Source organism: Arachis ipaensis, chromosome B10, assembly GCF_059453495.1.
Source record: "Arachis ipaensis isolate K30076 ecotype BB chromosome B10, ASM5945349v1, whole genome shotgun sequence".
In the NCBI taxonomy this organism is placed as follows: domain Eukaryota; kingdom Viridiplantae; phylum Streptophyta; class Magnoliopsida; order Fabales; family Fabaceae; genus Arachis; species Arachis ipaensis.
Window position 1 is genome coordinate 132,705,796 of NC_142435.1, and position 26,038 is coordinate 132,731,833.

General features: G+C 34.2%; 3 protein-coding genes across 5 annotated transcripts; 2 read left to right on the forward strand and 1 right to left on the reverse strand.

The window, feature by feature from the left end:
* Positions 1-2,082: 2,082 nt before the first annotated feature.
* Positions 2,083-4,888, forward strand: LOC107624113 (protein kinase C-like zinc finger protein). Of its 2 annotated transcripts, none has more exons than XM_016326574.3 (4): positions 2,083-2,342; positions 2,989-3,109; positions 3,211-3,690; positions 3,921-4,888. In XM_016326574.3, exons 2-4 carry the CDS (start codon positions 3,014-3,016, stop codon positions 4,506-4,508), a joined length of 1,164 nt encoding a protein of 387 aa, XP_016182060.1. In that variant the 5' UTR covers positions 2,083-2,342; positions 2,989-3,013; the 3' UTR covers positions 4,509-4,888. The 2 variants fall into 2 exon arrangements, with proteins under 2 accessions (XP_016182060.1, XP_020969111.1); XM_021113452.2 differs by having other exon boundaries at positions 2,214-2,349.
* A 1,182-nt stretch (positions 4,889-6,070) lies between these two features.
* Positions 6,071-9,938, forward strand: LOC107621058 (U-box domain-containing protein 35). The gene is made up of 10 exons (XM_016323101.3): positions 6,071-6,731; positions 6,877-6,983; positions 7,105-7,226; positions 7,363-7,550; positions 7,641-7,704; positions 7,794-8,091; positions 8,219-8,320; positions 8,399-8,827; positions 8,917-9,672; positions 9,785-9,938. Exons 1-10 carry the CDS (start codon positions 6,545-6,547, stop codon positions 9,803-9,805), a joined length of 2,274 nt encoding a protein of 757 aa, XP_016178587.2. The 5' UTR covers positions 6,071-6,544; the 3' UTR covers positions 9,806-9,938.
* Positions 9,939-10,713: 775 nt separating this feature from the next.
* ABA3 (molybdenum cofactor sulfurase (LOS5) (ABA3)) lies at positions 10,714-24,813 on the reverse strand. Of its 2 annotated transcripts, none has more exons than XM_016324579.3 (22): positions 24,554-24,813; positions 24,264-24,362; positions 23,840-23,898; positions 23,280-23,440; positions 22,616-22,767; positions 22,412-22,538; positions 21,640-21,745; positions 21,522-21,567; positions 20,923-20,961; positions 20,679-20,835; positions 19,475-19,577; positions 18,169-18,285; positions 17,923-18,000; positions 17,719-17,820; positions 16,883-16,955; positions 16,696-16,806; positions 15,011-15,075; positions 13,827-13,978; positions 13,091-13,323; positions 12,636-12,772; positions 12,374-12,484; positions 10,714-12,021 (listed from the first exon to the last, which is right to left on the reverse strand). In XM_016324579.3, exons 1-22 carry the CDS (start codon positions 24,663-24,665, stop codon positions 11,911-11,913), a joined length of 2,451 nt encoding a protein of 816 aa, XP_016180065.1. In that variant the 5' UTR covers positions 24,666-24,813; the 3' UTR covers positions 10,714-11,910. The 2 variants fall into 2 exon arrangements, with proteins under 2 accessions (XP_016180065.1, XP_016180066.1); XM_016324580.3 differs by having other exon boundaries at positions 23,280-23,448.
* Positions 24,814-26,038: the final 1,225 nt, after the last annotated feature.

Here is a 26,038-nt window from a genome sequence, read left to right on the forward strand (position 1 = left end):
CTTCAGACTTCACCACATCTTACCTTTTGTGGCAAAGATCTCAGCCACACCATACTTCAGATTTACTTTTTCTTGATGCCATCATCATAATGGCCTTGCTACTAGCTTCTTCTACCTTCTTCTGATAGCTTAAAATTTCTTCCATATTTCCTGTGAAGTGACCGAAGTTTGAAGAAAGAAGAGAGAGAAGAGAGAAAACTTTCAATGTGATTTGAATGAAGAAATTAAAATGAATTAATTTTCCTTTCCTTTTGCTAAGTGGCGTGGGACATCATTAATGCCATCAAATCAATTTCTCTTTCTCTTTCCTATTTCCAATGTCTGCATTAATATGCATTCAATCAAAATTTGAAATCCATCTTATGATGAGAGTGGGATCTGTTGAAAGCATGCAACCTATGCTTTCTTTCTCTTTTCAATTTCGGACCAAGCCTCTTGGTCTTGTAGAAATATTAACTTTGAGCTTGTTTAAATAAAACTGGCCCAATAATCATAGCAATAATTCAGCCATAATAATTAAGATATTTTTGTAATAAAGGCTGAATATTAGATTCACAATGGGCTAACTAACGTTTCTTTCTTTCGACCCAAGACACAATAATAATTCAGCCACTTAATATGTCAATTTTACACGAGGCTAATTATATTTTCTTAGCACAATTGGGATTTGTTTTGCTTTTATGCCCAATATACATAATCTGCAAAACAAACAAAATTATTAATCAGCAACTATAACATGAAGATCAAATTAATAATTTTGTAATTAATTTTGTTAATAGTATTTGATCATCATCAATTTAATTTGGAGTTTTTCAAACTCATCAGTGTATAATTTCATATAATTATTCAACTAAAATGTAATATAAATTAAAATTTAGTTTATTATTTAAATCTATTTATTTTTAAAAAAGACATAATTTTTTGTATTAAAATTATACAAAGTTATCTCTTTATTTTTTTGTTTTTATTTTTACATTTACTTTGATTGCTATATTTTGTCTTCTCATGTAGTGTTTTTTAGTTTGTAAATAATTAAAGAAAAATAAATGAATGAGAATGAAAAATACAAAAAATATAATATAAAATTATGAAATAATTTTATAATTATAATATATTTAAATATATCTAATAAGAAGACGTGTCAAATTTAAACTTATTCGAAAGAACTTTTAATAATTGGTATGTGAGACTAAGAAATGAAGAGTATCAAGAGTCTTGTGTAATATGTATAAATAGACCAAATAGTATAATAATAAGAATTTTAACATGTGTAAGTTATAAAATTTGAATATTTGTGACTAAATTTTTTATAATTGTTATTACAACACTTTTAATGTATGTTTATTACATTTAATTATTATTTTATGTTTTAATCAAATAATAATTGATAAGAATATTTCTTTTTAATTTTTTAAAATTTTTACTAAAATATGATTAGTTAATTTTTATCTTTTATCGAGTTATTAAAATTTGTCACGTGACATTATTAACCCAAAAAAATAGCTTAAATTTATTGTGAAAAAAATTAATATCAACTTTATATGCCACAGATAGGAGAGTAATTTTTTTTTCACAAAAAAAGATAATTATTTGTTTTATTTTTGAGTATTTTGAATTAACAAAAAAAATATTCTATTAACATTAATATTCTTTATACAGAAAAAATTTAATCATAAAATTAAAAATAATATATAAACTTAATTAAAAATATTTAAAATATAAAAACTAATAAAATAATTAAATCTTAAAAATTTAATAGGCTTTATACTAGGTAAGTGTTATTTATAGTAGTAAATGTATATTAATTTATATCTTTTATATTATATTAAAAATAGAATAATTTTCTTAATAAAAAAATAGAATAAATTGGCAGTTGTCCTATTTTAGTTCCTTTATTAGCAGTAGAGAAGTAAAGTAGTTAACTAGTTAAACAATTAATGAAAGAACACGAGATGATAAAAAAAAACACAACTAAAAGCATTTATTCTATTAATCTATTTTAATTTCTTAGTACTTGTAGATATACTAAAATAGTAACAAGAAAATAAATAATTAAAAGTTAGTATCAAAATTAGAAACAGTTATTCTAGTTTAGCTCCTATGTATGTAGTGCTAGTATTCCCCAAGTCACAATCAAAGTGTTATTTAATTATAATTAAAATTAATTGTTAATTAACGTTAATTAAATTAAATGTGTCTGATTTTCCCACCGCTCTCCACCAATATCAATAAAATCTCTGCTTTTGTGAAGAAAACTCAAACCTTTATCCACTAACAAAATCTTTGGTGCTGTGCTCTTCTTCTTCTTCAGCTTCAGCTTCAGCTTCAGCTTCTGCTGCAAGGTAACAAGTAATAACACTTCGATTAATCTTCAAAAGCATGCATGTATTTGATTCGGGGTTTATGCTCTTCATGAAGCTCTATGCATGTCTCTCAAGTTATAAAAAATGGTTCTTTTGATCAAATTAGTATGAAATGTTTATGAGATATTTCTTGAATGCAATGATTTTGCTAACTTTCATATTCAGAATTTAGTTATTGATATTGTAATATAAACAATTAGCTAAGTCATTCGTTGATCATAAAAATCACTGTATGATGTGATGGAAGAAGAATACGTGGTTCTTCAATTAGGAAAACCTATACGCAACCTCTTTGTTATAAGTTTCAAAGACTGAAGCATCATCCTTCAGGGGAATATCCTGCATATTTGTTCTCAAATATTCTTGGAGTTTAATTGCTATGCATTTACTTGGTGTAGAAGAGTTTTACATTGTTAGCTAATTTGACTTTTGAATTTGTCTGATTTTTGCTGATGCGGCAATATACGATTGGATATCCTATGTGAAAAATATTTTTAATTCTATATATATATAGCTGATCTATTCATTCTGAATACCCCCAAATCTTAATTGAAGGAGTGAAGTGCTTTAGACAAATTTTGTGAAAATTTTTGAAGTGTCTGAACTGTTTGTATTCTATCTTCAGGTCTGTTTGCCCTTGCAGTGTATCTATGGCAGGGTTTCAAGCTGAATATATTGATGACTATGATATTTTGAAGATATTTGCTGCTGAAGGTGTTGAGTTCCTTGTATCAAGTGAAGGGAAGGTATATTAGTTTCTGCAGAGCCCTCTCTCTAACCAAGATTTGCAATTCTATGATCTTAGTCACTATAGCTAATACTTGCCATCTTTGAACAATGAGAATAGGTACCCTTGTCGGAATGCGATGGGAAAATCATTTGCCTCTTTTTCTCTGCAAATTGGTGCAGACCTTGCAGAGCATTCATTCCCCATTTGATTGAACTCTATGGTACACTGAGAAAGAGAGGCCTAAATTTGGAGATTATCTTCATCTCTTTTGATCATGATGAGGATGGTTTTAAGGAACACTTGAAGAGTATGCCATGGCTAGCTGTCCCGTTTGATGCAAAGTTGCATAGAAGATTCATCAACAGATACCAAGTTGATCGAATCCCATCATTCCGTCCATTATATCCTGATGGAACGATAGTCGAAGACGATTTAATTGTGACCATTGAGGATTATGGTGCTGATTCTTTTCCCTTCACAAGGAAGAGATATGAGGAATTGAAAGCCAAGGATAGAAAGAAACGCGAAGAAGCAAATTTGGAGGAATTATTGGCAGACGAGGGACGCGACTTTCTTATCACTGGAGATGATAGAAAGGTAGCCTAGTGACCTTGCCTGGAGTTTTTATTATGCATTATGTTATTCACATATGGCATAAGTACATTTATTGTGTTTACAATAAATTATATTAATCTTTAGATTAGTATTTTCTCTCTTAGATAGAAATTCTGTTATATGTCCATTATTCTTACAATGTTTCTGAAATTTTGTTTAGTATTGGGTCCTTATTTGTGTTTCATAGCATAAGACTTGTCTTATGATTGCAGGTACCAATATCTCAACTAGTTGGTAAAACTATAGGCCTCTACTTTTGTGCCTATTGGTCTCCTCCATGCCGCGCATTCACTGTCCAACTCATGGATTTATACAAAAATCTCAAGGCTGCAAAAGGTGACTGCTGCGAGGTTGTTTTAATCTCGACAGATAGAGACCTGAAGGAGTTCAATGTCAACAGAAGTAATATGCCATGGCTCGCCATCCCATACGAGGACAAAACTAGGCATGACCTTTGTAGGATCTTTGACATAAAAGGAATTCCGGCTTTGGTCTTTGTCGGACCAGATGGCAAAGTGACTAGTACCAATGGGAAGTTTATGGTCTCCTCATATGGTGCAGAAGCATTCCCCTTCACCGAATCACGGATAAGGGATCTAGAAGCAGCTCTTAGAAAGGAAGGAGAGGCTTTGCCGCAACAGTTCGAGGATGTCAAGCATGAACATGTGCTGAAGTTGGATATGGCCAAAGCATATGTATGTGATTCCTGTAAAGAGAAAGGGAAATTCTGGGCATTCTCTTGTGATGTTTGTGACTATGATCTACACCCAAGTTGTGTAGAAAAGGTCAACAAAAACTAAAATTGGTGGAGAATGCAATCGAAGTAAGTTTGCAAACAGATATATGGATTGGTTACTTTTGTAGTGAAGGAGTTTCAGAAATTGTTAAAACCTGTCATCAAAATTAAGGTAAATGAGGTGAATTCTTGTAAGGGGAAAGTTAATAGAATTATTTTTTAGAAAGTTTAAGTGCAGAGTGTTTGTTATAAGAAATGTGTGGTTTAATTTAAAACCATTATCTTGAATGTGGGTGCCTCTGAATAGTAGTAATTTGATAAAACCTTAACCTTATACTGTTATACATATGAAAGAAGAAAATTTTGGATATTTTATAGGGAACATACATTTGTGTGGGTAAATAATTATTGTTGACATATATATTTATTTTTCTTTATGCTCAAGTTATCAGTTTATTTACTTTTCATTGCAAAGGGCTTATAATCTATGTACATTTAATGTAGAATTTTGTACTCTATTTTCCATCTTAACATGTGGCCTCACCTCTGTTGATATCAACATAAATAAGGTAAAAGAGGAGTAAATGCTCCCTCAAATTTCATGGCAAGTTAAATTGATCTCTAACCCATGCTGGTGTAGCGTATTAAATTCCATGTAGGATGGAACAAAATGATGCGTTTGTGATGGAACTTAACAATCCACATTTACAGGAATCACATGGTGTGAAGACAAAAAATGGTTTAAGAACTATACTACTAAGTGATGTATGTTAGTTAATTTGGGTGACCAATTTAATTTAATGAAAATTTGAGGAAGTAATTTAACTTATAAAAATTTAGAGAGTTAAATTTTGATGCATTGATAGCGTAAATTATTTTTTGTTCTATAGATAATTGTACACGTTGATTGTTAAAAGTAATTATTTTTGTTGATATGGTGATAAGTAATTAAATGTATGTATAAAATTTTTTAACCGAATAAATTCATATTTATTTTTTAAAATCACTTTCGATAATTATTTGTCACGTCATGTGCTTTCCCCACATGGCATGTCATTTGTGCTGATGATGTCAGATGGTACGGCACAGGTTTATCGGGAATGGATCTTATCAATTTCTTTATATATTCTTAACGTCTTTTGTTAGTCAACATGCCCCTAAGAAGGGCGTTTTTGGGCCGGCCACAGCTTTAGGCCCAACCTGAGAGCTGGACCATAATGTCCTTTATGGGTCGGTATGTCCTTAGAAAGGGCGTTCTTGAGCAGGCCACAACTTTAAGCTCAGTGTTGGAGCTAAACTGGAACGTGTGTATACACACACACATATATATATATAACAGTGAATTCAGTCCAAAATTATATATATAAAATTCTGACTTTGTAGCATTTTAACTGTATGGTTTTTCCTTTTCTTTCTTCCTTTTCCCCCCTATATTGTTGGAAAGAAGATAGCTGTGATAAATTTTGTATATAAGAAGTTACATTATACACGTCACAGTTTATAATGATTATTCTAATAAATACCTTTGATATCATTGAGCAATAGATTTTGATTGCCACAGAAGAAGTCAAAGACATGCCCGCAAAATCTGGTGAATATAAAATAGAACAATCTGTTGTGGCTGTTAACATTGATTCATGTTAAAAGCTCAAAAATAGTCAGAAGAAACAAACGCCAAAAATGGCCTATCTGCTGTTGTTTCAGGTTTGAACAGAAGAAACCAGAGACAAAGATTCAAACAAACAAACAAACACATAGAAAACGCCCTTTTGCACCTCATAGCGGTTGAAAAGATGAGTCAGAATTGAGAGAAATAACAACAGCCTCTGAGAAATACACTCACACACTGTTTTATCCATTGAAGTGTGTACAACAAAGCAAAAACCACCCCAGAAAAAAGGGAAGATGAAATGGCATAAAAAGGATTAAACTTTTGATAACATCTTTACAAGGGAAGAGGAATAAAGGATTCTTGCCTTCTGGGGTGGGTTGGTTGGTTGCTGTAGTTTGATTCTTTGATGTTATCATATTGAATATCATCACAGAAGCTTTGAAGGATTTCAAAGAGAGAGTTGTTGGAACAAAGAGGAAGAGGGAGGAATGTGGTTGCCAAGGAGTCAACAAGAGAAGGATGGTGTAAATGGATTAGTAGCGGTTGCAATAGACAAAGAAAAAGGAAGCAGGAATGCACTCCAATGGGCCATTGATCATCTCCTCAACAAAGGTGCTACTGTGATTCTCATCCATGTCAAGATTAACTCTAATTCCGCGCCTTCTTTCACCCCAAGTGAGTACATCTTCTTTGTTAGTTGATGCATATGGAACATTGCTTTGATGATATGATATCACCAGTGTATCCTCACAGCATTTTTGTATTGAGTTTTTTTCTTTCTGGTCTTCGTTTTCACCTATGCCTTGTTCATTGATTGCAGGATCATTCACCGGATTCATCACCGGTAAAGAATCTATTGGCAGAGAACCTGATGCCCAAAACAAAAGCATTTTCCTCCCATATCGCGTCTTCTGCACACGGAAAGATGTAAGTGTATTTCTTTAAAGGAGGGGAAAAAAGCTGAAAAGATCAGAGATTCTAGCAATGGTTTTAGTTTAAAAATTCTTGACACAGTTTTAGAATCTCATGATTGTTGGATGAACCACAGATACAATGCAAGGACGTCCTAATAGAAGATGTAGACGTTGCCAAAGCGATAGTCGAATATGCCACTCAAGCAGGAATTGAGCATTTGGTTCTTGGATCTTCATCCAAAACCGGTTTGCTCAAGTATGTGTCTCCCTTTCTATGTCACATAATGATTTTGCAAATTGATAGTCTCATAATGGTTATGTATGAATATGCATTACTAAGAATATAGGCATAAGTATTTCACTTCCTAACAAATCTTTTTCACCCTCATCAGAAGATTCAAGGTATCCGATATCCCAGGATCAGTAACGAAAGGTGCACCAGATTTCTGTACAGTCTATGTTGTTTCCAAAGGGAAGATTCAATCGATGCGATCTGCTTCCCGTCCTGCTCCACCATCTGTTGTTCAGCTTAGTTCAGAACAAACAAACTTACAAGTGCAGATGCCTCCAGGTTGGAGAGGTATATTGATCCTTTCAAGAACCATTGATTTTGCATCTCTTTAAGTGTCATAATTCACTTCTTTCTAAGAAATGTACTTTTTTCTTTCAGAGCATGAAAGGTTCTCTTATGAGGGAACGCCACATAGATCGCAGGAGGGAACAACAGAATTCCGGTTAATGACATTATGCACTACTTAGCAACTGTCTTTGTTGTGCTATAACTAGTTCTTCACATACTTAACATACATGCTCTTGAATGCAGGTCTCCATTCACTAGGAAAGGATATCATGATAGGTACACGGAACATTCTGCACCGGATCTTGACATATCCTTTGTAAGTAATGGTAGGCCAAGCTCAGAACGGATGGTCCCCTCGTTTTATACTGCAGAAACAACAACGTCCTACTCCAACCCTCGGTTTTCATATTCCTCAGAACCAGATACAAACTATAGTTTTGAGTCAGTGCCTCAAAGGAGGTCTTTGGATGCTAGCCTTCCTGCTGAATTCCCATCTATCATCTCGTTCGAGAATGTTTCCCCTTCTACATCTGCAGCTGTGGTAAGGAAAAGATGACAATGTACATTAGTATCTTATAGTTACTTGTTTTATAAGGAAAAGTGATCAATGGTGGGAATAGTAGTTCTAAATATAACGTGACGTGGTTAATTGTTTGCTGCAATTATAGGATGATATAGAGGCTGAAATGAGAAGACTGAGGTTGGAGCTCAAGCAAACAATGGAAATGTACAACACAGCGTGTAAAGAAGCACTAACAGCACAACAGAAGGTATGAATCATTCATTTTCTTGTTTGTCTCTAGAAAGCTCACAACACGAGTATCTGATGCAAGTCTTGCTCATGACAGGCGGTAGAACTTCAGCGTTGGAAACTGGAAGAAGAGAAGAAATTGGAAGAGGCAAGGCTTGCAGAGGAAGCCGCGTTGGCGATAGCAGAAAACGAGAAGGCAAGATCTAGAGCAGCCCTTGAGGCTGCTGAAGCACAAAAGAGGATAGCAGAGTTGGAAGCACAGAAGAGACTAAATGCAGAAATGAAAGCAATTAAAGAAGCAGAAGAGAAGAAAAAAGCAATTGATGCTTTATCACACTTAGATATTAGGTACAGGAAGTATTCGATTGAGGAGATCGAAGCTGCAACAGAGTTTTTCAAGGAGTCACTCAAGATTGGAGAAGGTGGTTATGGTCCAGTTTATAAGTGCTGTTTGGATCACACGCCGGTAGCAGTGAAAGTTCTACGTCCTGATGCTGCGCAAGGAAGAGCACAATTTCAAAGAGAGGTAAGCATAGAAGTTAAACACAACTGCATTCATGAAACACTTCAACTACAAATCAAAATAAAGGGATATGATGTTTGTTATTTATATAGGTTGAGATACTAAGCTGCATACGGCATCCAAACATGGTTCTTCTCTTAGGGGCCTGTCCGGAATATGGTTGCCTTGTGTACGAGTACTTGTCTCAGGGAAGCTTGGAAGATCGCCTCTTTCGTCGTGGCAACACTCCCTCACTTTCTTGGCAGATCAGGTTCAAAATTGCTGCTGAGATTGGCACTGGCTTGTTATTTCTTCACCAGACAAAGCCGGAGCCTTTAGTCCACAGGGACTTGAAACCGGCGAACATCTTACTCAACAGCAACTTTGGGGCCAAGATCAGTGATGTTGGTTTGGCTAGGCTAGTCCCTCCATCTGTGGCCGACAGCGTGACACAATATCACATGACATCTGCGGCCGGAACCTTCTGCTACATCGACCCTGAGTACCAGCAGACAGGAATGCTTGGGGTGAAATCAGACATATACTCCCTTGGAGTCATTTTTTTGCAGATTTTGACAGCAAGACCACCAATGGGTTTGGCGCATAGCGTCGAAAGATCCATTGAGAAGGGGACTTTTGAGCAGATGCTTGATCCAACGGTGCCTGACTGGCCAATAGAGGAGGCCATGAGCTTTGCAAAGTTGGCAATCCGGTGCGCCGAGCTACGAAGGAAAGACAGGCCTGACCTGGCCAAGGAAATCTTGCCAGAATTGAACAGGCTAAGAGACTTAGCTTATAAAGACAATCCATTTTTTGCGGTTGGTAACTCTCTCGACGCACCGTCGGAGGGCCAAGTTTCTCTGAATATGGTAAGTTTCTTCTTTCCTTCCATGTTTTTTTCTGTTCATGTTGGAAACTTGCTTCCCAAGGTATCAGATTATACCATGTTACTAACATTAAAATTGACTCACCTTTTTGCAGGATTCAGGTCCCTCTAGTTAACACATTAACTGGTGTTTGAACAAGAAAATTGAAAATTCCTTCGTTGATTTGTACATTATTTAGGTGAATGTATGTAATAGCTTGATTCTTCATTTTTAAAATATGCATCAAAATGATTGGTGAAATGAGCAAACGTAAGATTTGATTTATATATTAAATCATATGATTCATGTACTAAAATATTTAGCTAAATTTTATTAAAAGATATTTAATTAAATTTTTGTAATAAGTTATCTGTGCAAAAATCAATAGTACTCACCACCAAAAAAGAAAAAAACAAATAACAGGTCGATCTCCAATATATTATCAAATGATTTATTAAATCTTTTTAACAATTTAATATCTATGGAAAATATAATCAATAAGCACATTAGTGCCTACTAATTCACTAGTATTATTAATGCAAATTTTCTTACACATCCAATCAAATATTACAGTATAATTAAAAAATGCTAACTCTTACAATAAGTCAATGACTACTATAGTTAGGTAAAAAATCACGTATACTCTATTTCAATACGTTTGTAGAATTTAAAATATTTTAGAATTTCAAAATTTTTATGCATTTCTGATATAGAAGCAATATTAATTATTTTCCAACAATGTATTGATTGATGTCTTTGTTTATTTAGTGTAATTGTATCTATTTATACAATTTTATGTCCCCAAAATTAATCTATTATCGCAATCTATGTTTCTCTTTATTTGATTATTTTGAAACGAAAGAAAAACTTAACTGGTTATCAAGATCAGACCCAATCAAACTCGGAAAATATATTTGAATTTTTGTTCTAGCCAATATACATCAAATACTATCAAGTCCAATATACATTTCTAAGATTACATTCTCATATTACATGACAACTATCTACTCTCCTCTTATGTTACTGAAATGTACAACATAGAAATTAACAAAATATAGAATACATTAGCTCTAAGGCAAATATACTTTTACCCCATCACATGCTTCCTATATAGAGTCCAGGAGATTAATGTGGTATGAGTGTATGACTATACATTCAGTTTGGCCACTTTAATTTATTCATTCTTTAGTGAATAAACTAAATTCAGTCGACCTTAGACTCTGACTTATATAGATATGAGCCTGTCATATTTATTGTAATATGTTAAGTTAGTCCAGTTTTATAATTTTCGTAATTGAGATTTAAACAGACAGAAAATCATACATCCATAAAACAACAGAGAGAGAAAATAGATAAACTACATGAGTGCCTCGGGGGGCTCAATTTTATACATCAACATAAAGTCACAAGTCATAGTGAATACATCTGACCCAATTACAGATTGTTCGGAAGTTAATACGGAATATATTTATATACATATATTACACATGACACTACAGGACTTGGCTCATGCACGAGTTCCTAATCTGGAACCAGGCTAGCTTATAAACAGTAAAGGTCCTACCACTCAGCAAATACTATCAAAAGAGAGGGGAAAATAACTAGCAAGATCATCACTAGGTGTCCTCAAAAGAAATCCCTGCATGCAGACATATCAGAGGGCCATTGGGCAACTGCCCCGGCTCTCCACCTCCTCCAGCCACACTCTCTTCAGATGAGCTAGAAGCTAAATCTGCTGCCATCTGATCCTCCCACGCTGGTATCTCCTCAGACGGATCCTCCTCCTCTGAAAAACTCATCAGAAAATCATGACTTCCATTTCAGATTAGGGACTCCTGTGTGGGCCAAATCCTGAGGTGTCATGTATAATATATATGTATATAAGTATATTATGTACTCCTGAACAGTATGTAATTCGGTCAGATGTGTTCACTATGACTTGTGATTTTTTGTTGATGTATAAAACTGAGCCCTCGAGGGCCGAGGCACCCATATATGATATCTACTTTCTCTTTATATGCTTTTGTATGGATGTATCAGTTTTTTTTGTCTGTTTAAATCTCAATTACAAAAATGATGAAACTGGACTAACTTATGATATTACCAACTGACTCATATCTATATAAGTAATACAGAGTCTAGAGTCCCATAAGTCAACTAAATGGTAGCGCCTAACGATTAGCATTGGTCATGATGTACTGAAAGTTAGGTCATTACACCTATTATGTGCTAATTGCTAAACTAAATAGACTCTGGATGAACATGCTGCCCAATATGAAGCCAGGAATCATCATGCTGCTGCTCTTCATCACTAGATTCATACTTGAGTAGTATTCCAAACAAAATCTTTCCCTGTTACATGTCAAAAATAGAACACTGATTCATAAGAGAATGGAAATGAGATCCAGCAACAAGACAGAAAGTTAAAAAACTTATAACAACCTCCTTTCAGATATTGCGAAATTCATTGTGACCCCCTTGTATTTGTCCAGTTTACATTAACCTCACCTGAATCTCTCTTGGTGTTATATTTTCAGGGGTGCTTGATATCAAATTTTGTATCAAGCTACCAAATGTAAGATTACTTAAATCTCAACGGAGATCAATGTATATTTTTAGAAATCGAAGAGAGTCAAGTTAAATTTCATCAAATCTCAAGATATGTTGTGCAAATCGCCCTAGAAAAAAAATAGTCTTGGCCAACCTTTACTCTCCTGTATGATGCCAAAGTTGCCAATGGTTCATTTGACTTTTGCACTTTTCCAGCATTTTGTGAAAAGTTGATCATCTGGCATCGATTGCATCCCCCTAGCGACTGACGGAAAGAATAAAAAGAAGAGAGAACAAAATGAATGGAACGAATGAAACACATAGGAAGACGGCAGACAAAAGTTAAAAAGGGCCATCTTTATATAATGGCACAAACTTGGCTATGTCAAATAATTTCAGAGTTTATCATCACTTACTCTGAAATACTTATTTCCAATTCTAATGGTTCTCCATCCATCTTCACCGTAAGGTCTGCCTCCGGATACGACAAGGTTTGGGCGAAACCTACTTGCATCGACTTGCATTGCCGTAACACATATGTCCTTCTGTACATCTGGTACCATGAACCATAGTTGGAAAACACAGTGATCAACAAAGGGTAAAATTGAAAAGTGAAGTCGATTTTCTTGAATATCACTAGCCTTCTTTTTTTGTTTCTTAATCACTTTGCAATCTTATGAATGGATCCAATAACCAGTTAATGAAAATGCAATCCATTACATTTTGTTCGAGTTCTACAAGTTTTGTCCACAAGCTAGTCAAATTCTTAGATTGCATTCTAAATCAAATGGAAGCAATAGCATAGTAGGAAACAAAAAAATGAAAAGGACTTGCATGTCATACTATAATATAATAAGGTACAAAAGCACACCTGAACATAGTCGTCTATTTAGGTCAGACACACTTTCCTCAGATACAAGTAAGAACTGTGCTTCATTGGGAAAATTTAGCGTGCTCTTAGTATCTCTACAGGTTGCTACACCTTTCGTCTTGTTCAACATAAAATCATGCTCGGTACTAGAATACCGAAACAAAGTGCAGGGTTTACCAATGGCTTCGCTAAACCATACATTGGTTTCTTTGCTGTAATTATATACCTTGTACCTATGCAATCAAAACCACAAACTAAAAAATGTAACAATAAGACAATTTAATACCATCTTAAAAGCTATCATATAAAACATCAGCTAGAACAATAAACTACAAACTTCATGTTATACTAACATGCTCAGAGATTTAACTAATCTGCACCATGGAAATACTAAATTAAAGAAATCACCCAAAATAATACATGAGAATACTTTTATAGCTATGACTACAATGTAACAATGCAAAAGTAGACATTTAATTTCTCAGATGTCCCCATATAAATATTTGTAGCTTCATCTTGTAAACTTGGTGTTTTCTATAATAATAATATGCTATATAATACTAGAATATTGGTTCGAAAATGGTGTGACAAACGCAATTGGAAATTCTGAATACTATATCTTTTTCATTTCTTTTTATTTTTTGGTGAAAGTCCACATAAGCAAAGCTATATGAATGATATAGTTGCAAGATTGTACTTAGATAAGAATATAAATCATGTGCATAATTCCATATACCTTTGACCATATAGTTCAAGTTCTTCCATAGCACCATGATTAACCCCTGACTCAAGCTTGATCTGCAATCTTTCTTTGCAATGTGGAGACTCTACAAATAGTATTCCCTGACTGAGGTCAATAAAGGTGCTGATAAAGCACATTTCAGGAACCTAAAAATCAAGATGGAAAATGTCAAAACTTTACAATCTTTAGTATTATAACTTGAAATATTAATAAATAAAATTATAATTAACTTGAAGTGATACAAGAAGCCTAAAACAGGCCAAAGATATTTATCATATTTGAGTCTAATAGGAGGTAAGTTGGTTTGAATCAGCTATACATCTCTTTTGCGTTCCTCTATGGCTAACTTTTCATGGAATGCATTGTTTGGTATATTTGGTGAGGTTTAGGTGTGTCCTTAAAATTTGGATCAGTTCTTGTTGACCAGGTTTGTTGCCTCCGGGAGCAGGAAAACCAAACCTTTGTGGTTAGCATGCCGTCTATGCCATTATTTGGTGCTTTGGTTTGGAGCTTAACTCTCACATCTTTCATGGCAGGAAGTTGGCCTTTTAGAGGGTCATCCAATGAGTTCATTTTGTATTTAGTAGTAGTAGTAGTAGTAGTAGTAGTAACACTGAGAGTCTAGATCTCAGCTCACAGTTGAAGAGAAAAGAGAAGACAACTAGCAACAAGCAAAGAGAAACAGGGGCACAGGGCACTATAGCAGCCCCATTCTCCTTCCCAAATCCAACCTGCCAGCAAACACACGCACTATGCACATACCCACATGCCAGCATGGCATTCCCTTACTCTCGATTTCTGCACTAGTTAGGCCAGGAGGACCCACTAAATTCTCCCACTCCCTGATTCTGCTTAGTTACAAAACTGTCGCTGAACTTCTTGCGCCCTATATACTGCAGCCCTTCGGGGAATTTATCCTTAAAGCTAACAGTAACTTGGTAGTTTCTTAACTGTGTAATCATAAGCGATATGTTCCATTATCACATGATCATTCAACTTTAGTGTTACTAAAGTATGTCACCAACAGAGAGTGACAATGTTATATCCAGGTGAAATGTAAAGTGTGCTAGTCTAATTCCAAAACATGAAATATCAGGTCTAATTAAGACAAACCACAATGGAAATTGATGCAACATTTCTATTTTCTACTTTTTGTCTATAGATGCATAGTAAATTACCTTTTTTTGTGTAAGAATTTCACCACTTAGACTCATAAGAATCCATTCGCGATCATGTTTTAGTCCTGCTCAAGATTCACAGAAGAACGTCCCATTAAAGGATTAAGATTATAAAGAAAAGGATAACTCCTGCATTCAATTTAAAAATTGAAATATAAAGAAACAAGTAAAAGTTGGACAAAAATGGTTATGCATTTGGTTCATGTTGTACTAATTCTTCTAATTAAAAATTGAGTTTGGGTATAATGTAGATTAAGTTGGTGCATTATATGCGCTTCCAAACTCTTACATGAGAGGTTATGTAAGTTTTAAAGCCATCAGAAGAGCATCATAGATTAAACAGTTACTATTTTAGGAAATAACCTCGTTATCTTCAGGTACTTTTAGAATATATATGTTAATTTAGTAAGTAATTTGGAGTTATTATTGATTTTGTTGTACTCTCAATCGTAAATTATTTAGTCAGGGCTGTTAGGTTATTGGTCTTATTGTTGGTAGGGTTTATGACTGTCTTCGTGCTCTTCTAAATTAAAGAGGTTTTTAATATAAGCAGGACAGCATGACATGAAATAAACTAGCTAAGAAAAACTTGTCTCATACTAGTGGTATCCATATCTATTCTCACTCTCCCTTTCTTATTATAGAACTTGAAAATAATTATAGTAGCTCCCTATTGAAAGGGCTAAAAAAAACAATAAGAAAGTAAATAATTAGGGTTAAGAACGATTTTGGTCCCTATGGTTTTGGCCGAAAATCAAAATTGTCCCCAAGGTTTTTTTCCATTCAAAATCGTCCCTAAGGGTGTTTTACATTCAAAATCGTTCTTCGGACAAAAATACCCTTATGTTTGTTGCTCTCTCTCCTTATCAAACTCTTCTGCAGAAAGCTTTCTTCTTCTCTCTCCACATCCTCTCTTACCCTCCATATTCGCCAGATCTCCCTCCTCTTCCCACATCCCACGACCGCCCTCACACTTGTTCTCTCTCTTTCTCTCTCTCACTCTCCCTCTCTCTCTCTCTCTCTTTCTCCATCACGCTCCTTTATGCCACTGCTGCCCTGCCCAACCCCGATCGCCGCACCTGCACCTCCTCCTCCTTCCAACCAACGATGAATTTGGCACCAAGAATTTGGCCATAAATGTTCGTGGAGAGACTAAAGCCATCCATCCTTGGAGGTGAGAGTGAGCTTGATGTCACTGGAAACGGCGTCGTTGAACTGGTTGCCAGGGCTGCGGGAACATGGGGTTTAGGTGGTTGGATCTGACTCTAAGAGTGAGGGCAGTGGTGGCTCGCGGTGTCGGGCTCGCTGGCCATCATCTCGAAGAGTGTAGGGCTGGGTCGAGAAGAACATGTCGATGATGATGATGAAGTGGTGATTGAGAACATGTCCGAGAGTGAGGGTGGTGGTGGCTCGCGGTGTCGGGAACATGTCGATGATGATGATGTTGTGGTGATTGAGAAGAACAGCTTCTCTCTCTTTCTCTGTTCTTTTCCTTTTTCTTTTTAATTTTATAATTATTTTCTTAGGGGTAATTTGGTCCAGAAATTTAAGATTTAGATAAAAAAGATTATTTTAAAACAAAATTCAACGTTAGGGACGATTTTGAATGTAAAAAACATTAAGGACGATTTTAATTTTCGGCCAAAACCTTAGAGACCAAAATCATACTTAACCCAAATAATTACCATTTTTGCTAAGAGGCCAGCTTCTTGAACAGAACCCTCCACAAGATTTTATGGGGTATATTGTAATTGACTTAAGATGACAACCTGTATCCGGGGAACCCTTCTCAATGCCTGCAGGTGACAGTAAATCCGTAAAAAAATATATGTTGGAAATATGATAGAATTTATCTTGGAAGTGGGGGCAGACCTTCCAATTGATTCCCATGGCAAATGTCATTTTGAGATGACACGAAGGAACTTGCTACAAAATCAATAAATTTCTGAAATCCACAAAACAAAGGGAAAACTATATTAAAACCGAAAAGAAGTGAGATTTAGATTTGTTAAGTCAACAAAATCTTGACATCTCAGTGTTACACGAAGCATAAAACCAAACAGAACTAGAAATTGGCAACAATTGTAGTGAGCCTAGCAACAAAAAACTAGTGAGCATTGGCAATTACAGAAATTACCAAAAAAAAAGGGGGAAAAAAATCAAAACCCCAAGGATACAATCAAGAATGGTGTTGAGCCCTCGCAACCTGGTCCTTATATAACAGATGCTCCTTTGAAACACCTTAGCTGAGCTCCAAAGCAAAGAGAAGCAAGAAACATATTCTATATCACAACAAACACCCACCTAAATGCGCTATGGAATTTTGTACACAGTTCTACAGGATTTCGACCTATTTTCTTCTTGCATATCCTCTAAGAGTTATTATCAGAAACGCTTCTATAGAGGGTCAGATAAATCCGATTGGCCAACAATGGCTTATTCCACAAAGAATTAACAATTGAACATTGCAAGAAGAGGTGTGACTAATTTGATCCATGCAAGACACAAATATTAGTATAAATGATTGTTTTAGATCCATACCATAAAAGCAGTCATAACTCTAGGCTGCACACCTCCCATATTAAGTTGGTATTTGTTCAAAAAGAAAAAATGAAAATGAACCAAGAATCAAAAGTTTCAAACTTTCAATATTTCAAAACAGAGAGAGTGTGATTAAAAAAGAAATTAAAATGTAAAAGAATTCCAACCTTAGCCTCCTCGTAAGTTGACATGTAGCCAAAGGATACTCTTACAGCTCCAGTAGGTTTTCCATTGATTACATCATGATCATCCCAGCAAACATGGCCAGCCTAAATGCAGAAATATTGTCATTGTTTTTTATTATACAATAACATCACATATAGACCAATCACAGACAGTCATGAGCAAGTTAAAGCAGAAAATAGAAATACCTCCGTATTTGATAAAAGATCTAAATGAGACAAGCCAAGGTATTTTGCACATGCACCTGGATTGCAGAAGCATCCTGTCTAAATAGACAGCAGGTGGAGATTATTAGTCAGCATTCAATTGATGACTGTAAAGCAAAAGTACAAATAAACAGTCCCCCCCCCCCCCCCCCCCAAAACCAAAAAAATGGATGAGTAGAAAATTTTAATGTTAAGGAAAAATATGACACTGAAATTCATAAGTCATACCCTTAGCTGAATTCCTGAAAGAGATGCCAGCTTTTCCACTTCACGGTATCCATACCAAGAACCATCTGGCCTTTTTAAGTTGAATGAAACAATAGGACCCATTTCATAACACAGTTCCTGGATGGAAGAAATTTTAATGAATACAGCACAGAGAACTCCAATTTCAATAAGATATGGTCATGCAAACCTTATTTGATAAATTAGAAACTAAGAAAAGAGCTCCCTTATATCTTATATAACCCCACAGTTATGTGTACAATTTTTTCATAAAAAAGAAATTTATGAGAAAGAAAAGACTACATAGAAAGAGGACAAGATACCCACACAAGAAGAAAGAAACTACAATATTGAGTCATGTAAAAAACACATGTCAATCTCTCTGCATATTCACCAATCGAACACCTAAGTCAATTTTAAGAATTTACAGAGAAGGTTCAGAAGGTATCCTTATCCCAAGAGTTGTGTAAAGGAGAAATCTGCTATGAAGTTCTAACATTTCCTTCAAACATTGAAGGATAGCAAAAAATGAAACATTGTCAGAGTTTTAACTTGTTTATGCATATCAAAGCCTTCAAATTTTAGTACATAAAAACTGACGCAGGTCCCTGGGGAAAATCTGGTTCTATGCATAAGTGTCTAAAAGAGCTTGTTCCATAGATAATTTGTATCTAAACAATGGAAAAACAAAAATAGTGACATAAATATTAAGCACCAACTTCAACACCTGCTATGCAAGGGCATGTGGAAAGCTGAAAAGGCCTTGGAAAAGCCTCAGAAAGAGGAAAACTGCTGACCCAGTTATCCTCCTAAAATTTGATCCTAAACTGTTAGCTATAGTCAAAATGAAAAGAGAAGTTAAATAGGATGAACCCTAGGAAGATAAACTTCCAAAAACTAGCACAAGCAGGTCATCTCAGAGATATCGTGTACCACCCATTCGGTTGCAAGATGCACTAACTTTGAATATCTTTGTGCTAGAAGGAAGAACATTCTAAACAGATAAACTAGCAGATATCTTCACCAAATCTGTGTGCAATTATGGGGTAGCATACATATGTAACAACCTAGATGCATGACATGTCTGCTTTAGCTTAAGAGAAGTGTTTACATTATACAATCGCTTTGTAAATAGGCAATCGGATATCCGCTTTTCCTCAATTGATCACCCTATGTCTAAGGGAACAGATTATGTGTATTCAGCACATAAATTCATGAACACAGGGCTTTTCAAGTCATTCACGTCGCACAGAAGTAATAAAACTATAAATTGGACAACAACTAAAGAATTCATTATGTATTAACTAACCATTGAACTTTGATGTCCATAGAGGATGCACACATTAGATCCATTGTGATGTCTCAAAGCCAAAAGCATTTTCCTTGTATACAAGGCAAGAGATTTTGTATGTCTACAAGGCAACAAAATTTTGAAAATTTTAAAAGAATAATAATAAATCAATGACAGAGAGATCAAGGTATTCAAATGAAGAAAGCGAAACAAGCATGTAGATTGAGCATTGTTGCAGAGACCACATAGAAGATGTCAAGTGTTGTATTGGCAGGCATATGTGCTGTTAGAAATTAAGAGAATATCCTATGACTTTGTCCGTATTTAACTATGATTACCGTTTTAGTATTATTATAAATAGGAATTAACATTTCTTATTTTGAATACACCTCATTCATTAGATTATACTCATCAAAATATTCATAATCTTTACTCTCTCTTTTCCTTCTTCCGTATCTAAAACCTACAATCTCAACAAAATATGGCCGAAATACCCTCTATAATAGCTTGAGCAATCCTCCCATCGTGAGAAGTTCTTGAACTTGAACTAGGCCTACCTTGTCTCAATATTACTGTTAGTAAGCTTCCCATCTTGAGTGTAACAGTTGAAATTGTAATTGAGAAAGGGGTGGAGGGTGCCCAAGTACCACGACGTACAAAAAGCAGTAGCATATCTCTATACATAAATAGCTATAGCAACAACAATCATTCTCACAAGGTGGGGTCAATTACAAATTTACAATCAAACAATACTATTATATTATGGCAATTAGTTTTCTTAAAAAAAAAAAAATTAAATTTAGGTCTTTCAATTTGTTCTTCCTCTACAGTTTTTTTAATTCTGCTAACCTTTATTGGGGAACTCCACTTAATAGGCTATTATTGACCTACTCCTCACACAACCAACAATCTTAGGCAAGACTATCTCATCTTTCTCTTAATTGGTGTTAGTCCTCCCTTCCTTCTAATACCTTCATGATTGATCTTAGAATGTACATCCAATCACTCACTGGAAGACTAATATCTAGTTTATGCTCTTGTTGGCACTTTATCCTAACACCAAAAAGCATCTCTAGATTTTCCATTGAAAGCATAAGCATATATCAGGATACGACCAATAAGATCAAGATATCATGTGATAGGTGTAAAGGTCTCCTGCATGGAAATGCGAGGGTTTTTTTTTAATTTTTTTTTTTGAAGGCATTTATCCTATTCTGCATACCGTGATATTGCAGATGCAGTTAGAGATCTCAGGATTTTGAAGCCATGGCGGACAGATGCTATACTCAGGAATGAAACTGTACCATCCTCAAACAACTCCTCAATACCTTCCCTTCTTTTAATGAAATCAATATCAGCAATTGAAGCAGCAACAGTTCCTGTGATGGCCACCAATCAACCACATAACTGAGTACTAAACACAGAATCACAGACAGGGATACAATTGTAACCAATAAGCCACAAACCTCCACTAAAATAAGTCTTCTTCAGCAACTTGGCAGAGTCTGTGATGATAAATAACGAGGCAAATTTTCACAAGGGATAATTAATACCATAAATAAAATTTCCATTATCAATGAATACATTTAGAAAATAGAAGGAAAAGAGGAGATATCATGAAAGAGCACAAGATGCCAGTCAATAATTAGTAAATGAACACAAGAGCTATTTCTTTTTTATAAACTATTATTAGGAAGCATTCTAAGAGCCTAGACAATTGGAAGTAGCTTTTTTCTTTTATTTCTTTTTTTCTTTTTCTTTTGTGTTTGTGTGTGCATTACCCTCATGTGGTCAGCGTAATGAGTAATGACATTCATTCAAGGGACAAAGATTTTGTTTCCCATTTTGGTATTAAATATGATATAGCAACAAGTCCATCCATAGGATGCAGGCTTCTTTCTAAAGCATATACACATTACATCAGTAGAATCATCTATTCGTGACATAATACCAATGAAGATAACTTTCTTGTTACTAAATGTCACTGAGAAATAAATAAGAAAATGAAATATAGTGTCAGTAAAGTGCAGCAAATTATTCCATTTCTCAAAGATAGGTAGCTTACCATTTCGAACAATAAGAGCTCCAAGCCCAGTTGGATAGCCAAAGAGCTGACAAGAACACAAGATCAGTTTTTGAAGTAGCCCTAGATAAAAACAAAATAAACACTTACAAACTCATACCTTGTAGAATGAGATTGAGACAAAATCTGCAGGATATTTGGATAAATCAGGTGGCATGGTGGCACATCCCTTTGCAGCATCAATCAAGACCATCCATTGTCCATTTCTTATGAGAGAAATAGTAAATATAAGATCAATGCTTTAACAAAGTTAAACAAAATAAATGAAGCATCTCAATATATGAATATGTATTAGATAGAGAGAGAAAGAGACAAGGCATAACACAAATTATATATATATATAGGTCTTCTATCATTGTGGAGATTTCTCCCGCGTCAGAAGAACGGGTAAAACAATGGATAAGAAAAATAATGGAAGAAATCATACAAAGGACTAAAGTTGAAGTTCGTGTACTGGATTCTCCTCATTTTAAAAAGCAGTAAAAATGGAATTGGAAACCAAAAATTTCTATAACACCAACAAGTGATATTTGGAAGTCTTAAATGCTCACATGAATCCTGACGCTATGATTATTGAACCTCAAGTACCTAGTAATCTGGCATATACAAAAGTGGACATCATCATGCATGCACACAATTTCACATCAAACAACTAGAGTATATTTCATTGTCACAAACCATTACATTGAATCATGCAAGAATTTCAAATGCAAATTCAATTTGACAAACAACTTCATTATCTAATGAATCTCGCTGAACTATAATGGCAAATGGTTAAATATGCATGAGTGAAGTCACTTTTTCATACTACTTACACAAATATTTAAAGGCATGCATAACAAGATAATAAGACAAACAACTTTGTATATTACTTGCAAACTGAAGAAATCCCTAAATCCCTGCTCGAGTGCTCCTTGATAATCTTGACCAAGTCAAGGTCAAATCTCAACCCTGAGAAGTTGCACTCAGAGGGAAATGCAAACAAATTATACACATGACCTGCATTAGAGAAACAGATATAAGAAAGGTAGTCTACAACCTAGGGAGAAAAAAAAATTCATAATCTTAAGATTTACCATCTGGCTTTCCCTCCAGCAACCCAGCTACTTTTCTCCTTTGTACTTGGTGTGGTGATATCTTCATAGCAATGTTTTCTCCAGATACTCCAGGAGCCTCATTTTCTTCAATATCTACAGCTATGGATGCAGCCCCTTGACCAAGAGCATATCTAAAACTAGTTAAGGAGATGGATAGGCTGAACTTATTAATCACCTAAGCAGAGCAATGATAATGGAATATTTAATAGCACAATAAATTTATCAGAAGCAACAACAACATTTTTCCAAGGAAGTGATTAGATACAATAACAGATTCAGAAAAGAAGGTGAAAAAAGAAACAAGCATTCTCCGAATACAAACACAAGAAAGTCAAATTACTACAGAAAAATTACATGAAATAGTTCAGTGTTGAAGTCCCACTGAACAGAAAATTTGAATTGGAGTCACATCAGAGCAGTAGAAATATCTAACGATGTCCATTTAACTGATTTCAAATCTTATCCTATTTTACTAAATCTAATGGAATAGTGTCACCTGAACAGTGATAGTACACACTAGAATACCATTATGTCTTACAGCCGCACATTGCAGGGAGTGATTACTTAGCACTTTCCTGATCAAAGCCAAAGGATATCCTTATAAAATTGAATTTTCATTTTTAATAAGGTAGGTATAGGATACTCTCTTATACCAAGAACACTATTATGATTCTCCATCGTATACATAAAAGTACTGTCACAACTCCATGGAAAAGCCTCTCCAACTAACTTCAGTGCTGCTGTTGCCCCAAAGGTAAATATACATTTATAGTCTTTTGGAGATGCATTGCAATAATCGAGGACCTGTATGACTGATAGTCAAAATATACGTGAAGATGTAGATAAGAACAAATATCAAAAGTACAAAAAGAGCTAATCAAACAGTAATCTCTTCGTATGAAACTACTAGACGGACACATCTATATCGGTGATTCAACAAGGCCCATACAAGTCAATCAAACGTAACAAGATAAGCCCTGCATTGCATCCAGACTCCAGTAATAGTGGATGACATGCAATCACCAATAGAAATTTATCTAGCATGAGGATAGGAACATGAATCTTTGCATAAGACATTCATAGTAACTTCTTTCTAGATCCTAGAGATCTCTCAGCAAACAATCTAATCCGAATTATCATGATTGAATCACAGCAATTCAAATGCATAGAAAACAAAAGTCATAACTGCGAAAGTGAATGTACCTGTTGGCGAGCATCCTTCACAATCTCAAGAGTCGCAGAGCTGGAATCACTTTGGCTATCTAGTATTAACATTAAGGACCTCCACTACACAACATTACTACATCTATCAACCACCAGAAACTTCTACCGCCCTCTAATAAAAAATTGGATCCACGAGTCTGACCACACCATAACGTGCTATGATAAATCATATTTAGCTTCAAACCTTGAAAATCTAAGTCTCTTTCAATAGTTTTTCTATGTCTTTCTATATCTCTATCTATTGTCTGTCAACTACCAACTATATTAAGTTTAACTCCGCATCATATATTACTAAAGAATTCGTCGTTCTTCCATTCCTATGCAGGAACAATGATAAAACAAACAAACAAAAAAGTGTAATCTATTGATAAGTAGACTTCTCAATAAATATTATGAGGGATACGAGGATTTCCATATACTTTACTCGTGAGATCACCAAAAATTGATTCCATTTGCAGCTCAGAGTATAAAGTAGCACCAGCATGATCCAAGTACACAAGATCTACAATTCCAAAATTGCAACACACGAAATAAGATATAGTTGAAACAGTAATTCTATTTTACTTTTATTTGAAAATGATAATATGATAGCTAAAACTAAAGCCAATTTTTTTTTAATTAAAAAAGATTGAACCTTATCCTTCCAATTTGCATAGCTTGACTAAAAGGAAAAAGAAAAAAGAAAGTGAGTACCTTGTAATCTGTTGAATTCAGTAGCTCGAATTTGATCAATGGTTTTGGGAGTGTTTGGGTAGCCGTAATGTTCACCAAACTCCTTCAGAAATTCTTGCTTAGCAGCATCCATAATTGCTGGTTCACAAGACCCGATATTGATGGTTGTGCTTCAACTCTTGATCTTTCTCCAGTCTCCACAGAGCGTTCGGGATAGTATTGGGGATCCTCAAGAGCCAATTTCTATATTCTGTTCCCGTAATGTTGGCAAACAATAATCTAAAATGATCTAATTTAATTTAATATTTATAATTTTATGTATATAATAATTAAAATTATATATTTATTATATTTAATATTATATATTTATTTTAAAAATAATTAAAAATATAAAATAAATTAATTTAAATTAATTTTTATTATCTTCTAAATATTTATGATTTTATTAATGGGAAATCAATGAGAAATCTCAAATCTGTATTAGAGTATCGGTGATGAGATATTTTAATAATGATTTAATTGAAATTTAATGCATGTACTTGTGATAGAGTTGTGTAAAGTGTAATGTGTTGGACCTGACTTACGTGGTCTAATTGCCTTTGTTTGGATAGTTAGAGAAAATACAAAATAAGAAGAAAGATGAAAAAAAAAAAAATACAATAGCTTTCGAAGGAGGGATAAAAATTGAAAGACAGAAATTTAAAGATAAAAATTAAAATAAGTTTTAGTATTGTATTTAGTATAAAGTAGAAGATAGAGATTAAAATAAGAATAAAATTTTAATTTAATTTGTATAAAGAGTAAAATTAGAATTAATTAATTGAAATAAAAATATTTTAGGTATAAAATGTTATTAGAATTTCAGTTTCTATCTCCAAAAATTTCAGTCTCTTGTATTCTTATTTTTTGGAAGTACTGAAATTTTAGGATTTAATACCAATTTTTGGACTAATAAATAAAATACTGAGTCTCAGTCTCCTAATTTCTGTCCCAATACTTTAAAACAAACGCTATCTAATATATTGAAGGATCTTAGACCGATTAATTTGTACAATATTTTTATAAGCTGATGATCAAGGTTTTTGTGAATAGACTTCAACCGTTTTTTCATGAGTTTATTGGTTCTCTACAAGAAGGATTCATTGCTAGATGAGAGATACCAGAAAATATTATAGTTGCTCAAAAAATTTTATACTTTATGAAGAGAATCAAAACAAAAAAAGAACCCTGGCATTTAAAATTGATTTGATAAAATTTGTTAAAATTTTTTGGAATACACTCTTAATCAATTTAGTTGAGAGAGAGAGAGGCTTTTTAAAGGGCATGCCATTTTGATCCGATTGAACTGGTAAACTTGCTCCAATTTTCATGAAATATTAGTATGTTATTCTTAGTATAGAGATGAACATTAAGATATAACTTACTAGTTGTATTGTCTTCTCTTTTGTCTGATTTGAGATACCCACTTTGTGGAGAATTTATGTTGATTCCATCAGTTTTGATAAT

Bases quoted from the DNA above. Each gene is read 5' to 3' on its own strand.
- LOC107624113 (XM_016326574.3), top strand. From the start codon at position 3,014: ATGGCAGGGTTTCAAGCTGAATATATTGATGACTATGATATTTTGAAG. The intron at 3,110-3,210 runs GTATATTAGTTT...CAATGAGAATAG, and splicing joins TTGTATCAAGTGAAGGGAAG to GTACCCTTGTCGGAATGCGA. The intron at 3,691-3,920 runs GTAGCCTAGTGA...TTATGATTGCAG, and splicing joins TCACTGGAGATGATAGAAAG to GTACCAATATCTCAACTAGT.
- LOC107621058 (XM_016323101.3), top strand. From the start codon at position 6,545: ATGTGGTTGCCAAGGAGTCAACAAGAGAAGGATGGTGTAAATGGATTA. The intron at 6,984-7,104 runs GTAAGTGTATTT...GATGAACCACAG, and splicing joins TCTTCTGCACACGGAAAGAT to ATACAATGCAAGGACGTCCT. The intron at 8,828-8,916 runs GTAAGCATAGAA...TTATTTATATAG, and splicing joins GAGCACAATTTCAAAGAGAG to GTTGAGATACTAAGCTGCAT.
- ABA3 (XM_016324579.3), bottom strand. From the start codon at position 24,665: ATGGATGCTGCTAAGCAAGAATTTCTGAAGGAGTTTGGTGAACATTAC. The intron at 21,568-21,639 runs GTATGAGTTTGT...TGTTCTTGTCAG, and splicing joins TCTCAATCTCATTCTACAAG to CTCTTTGGCTATCCAACTGG. The intron at 16,807-16,882 runs GTCTGCCCCCAC...TGTCACCTGCAG, and splicing joins CCATGGGAATCAATTGGAAG to GCATTGAGAAGGGTTCCCCG.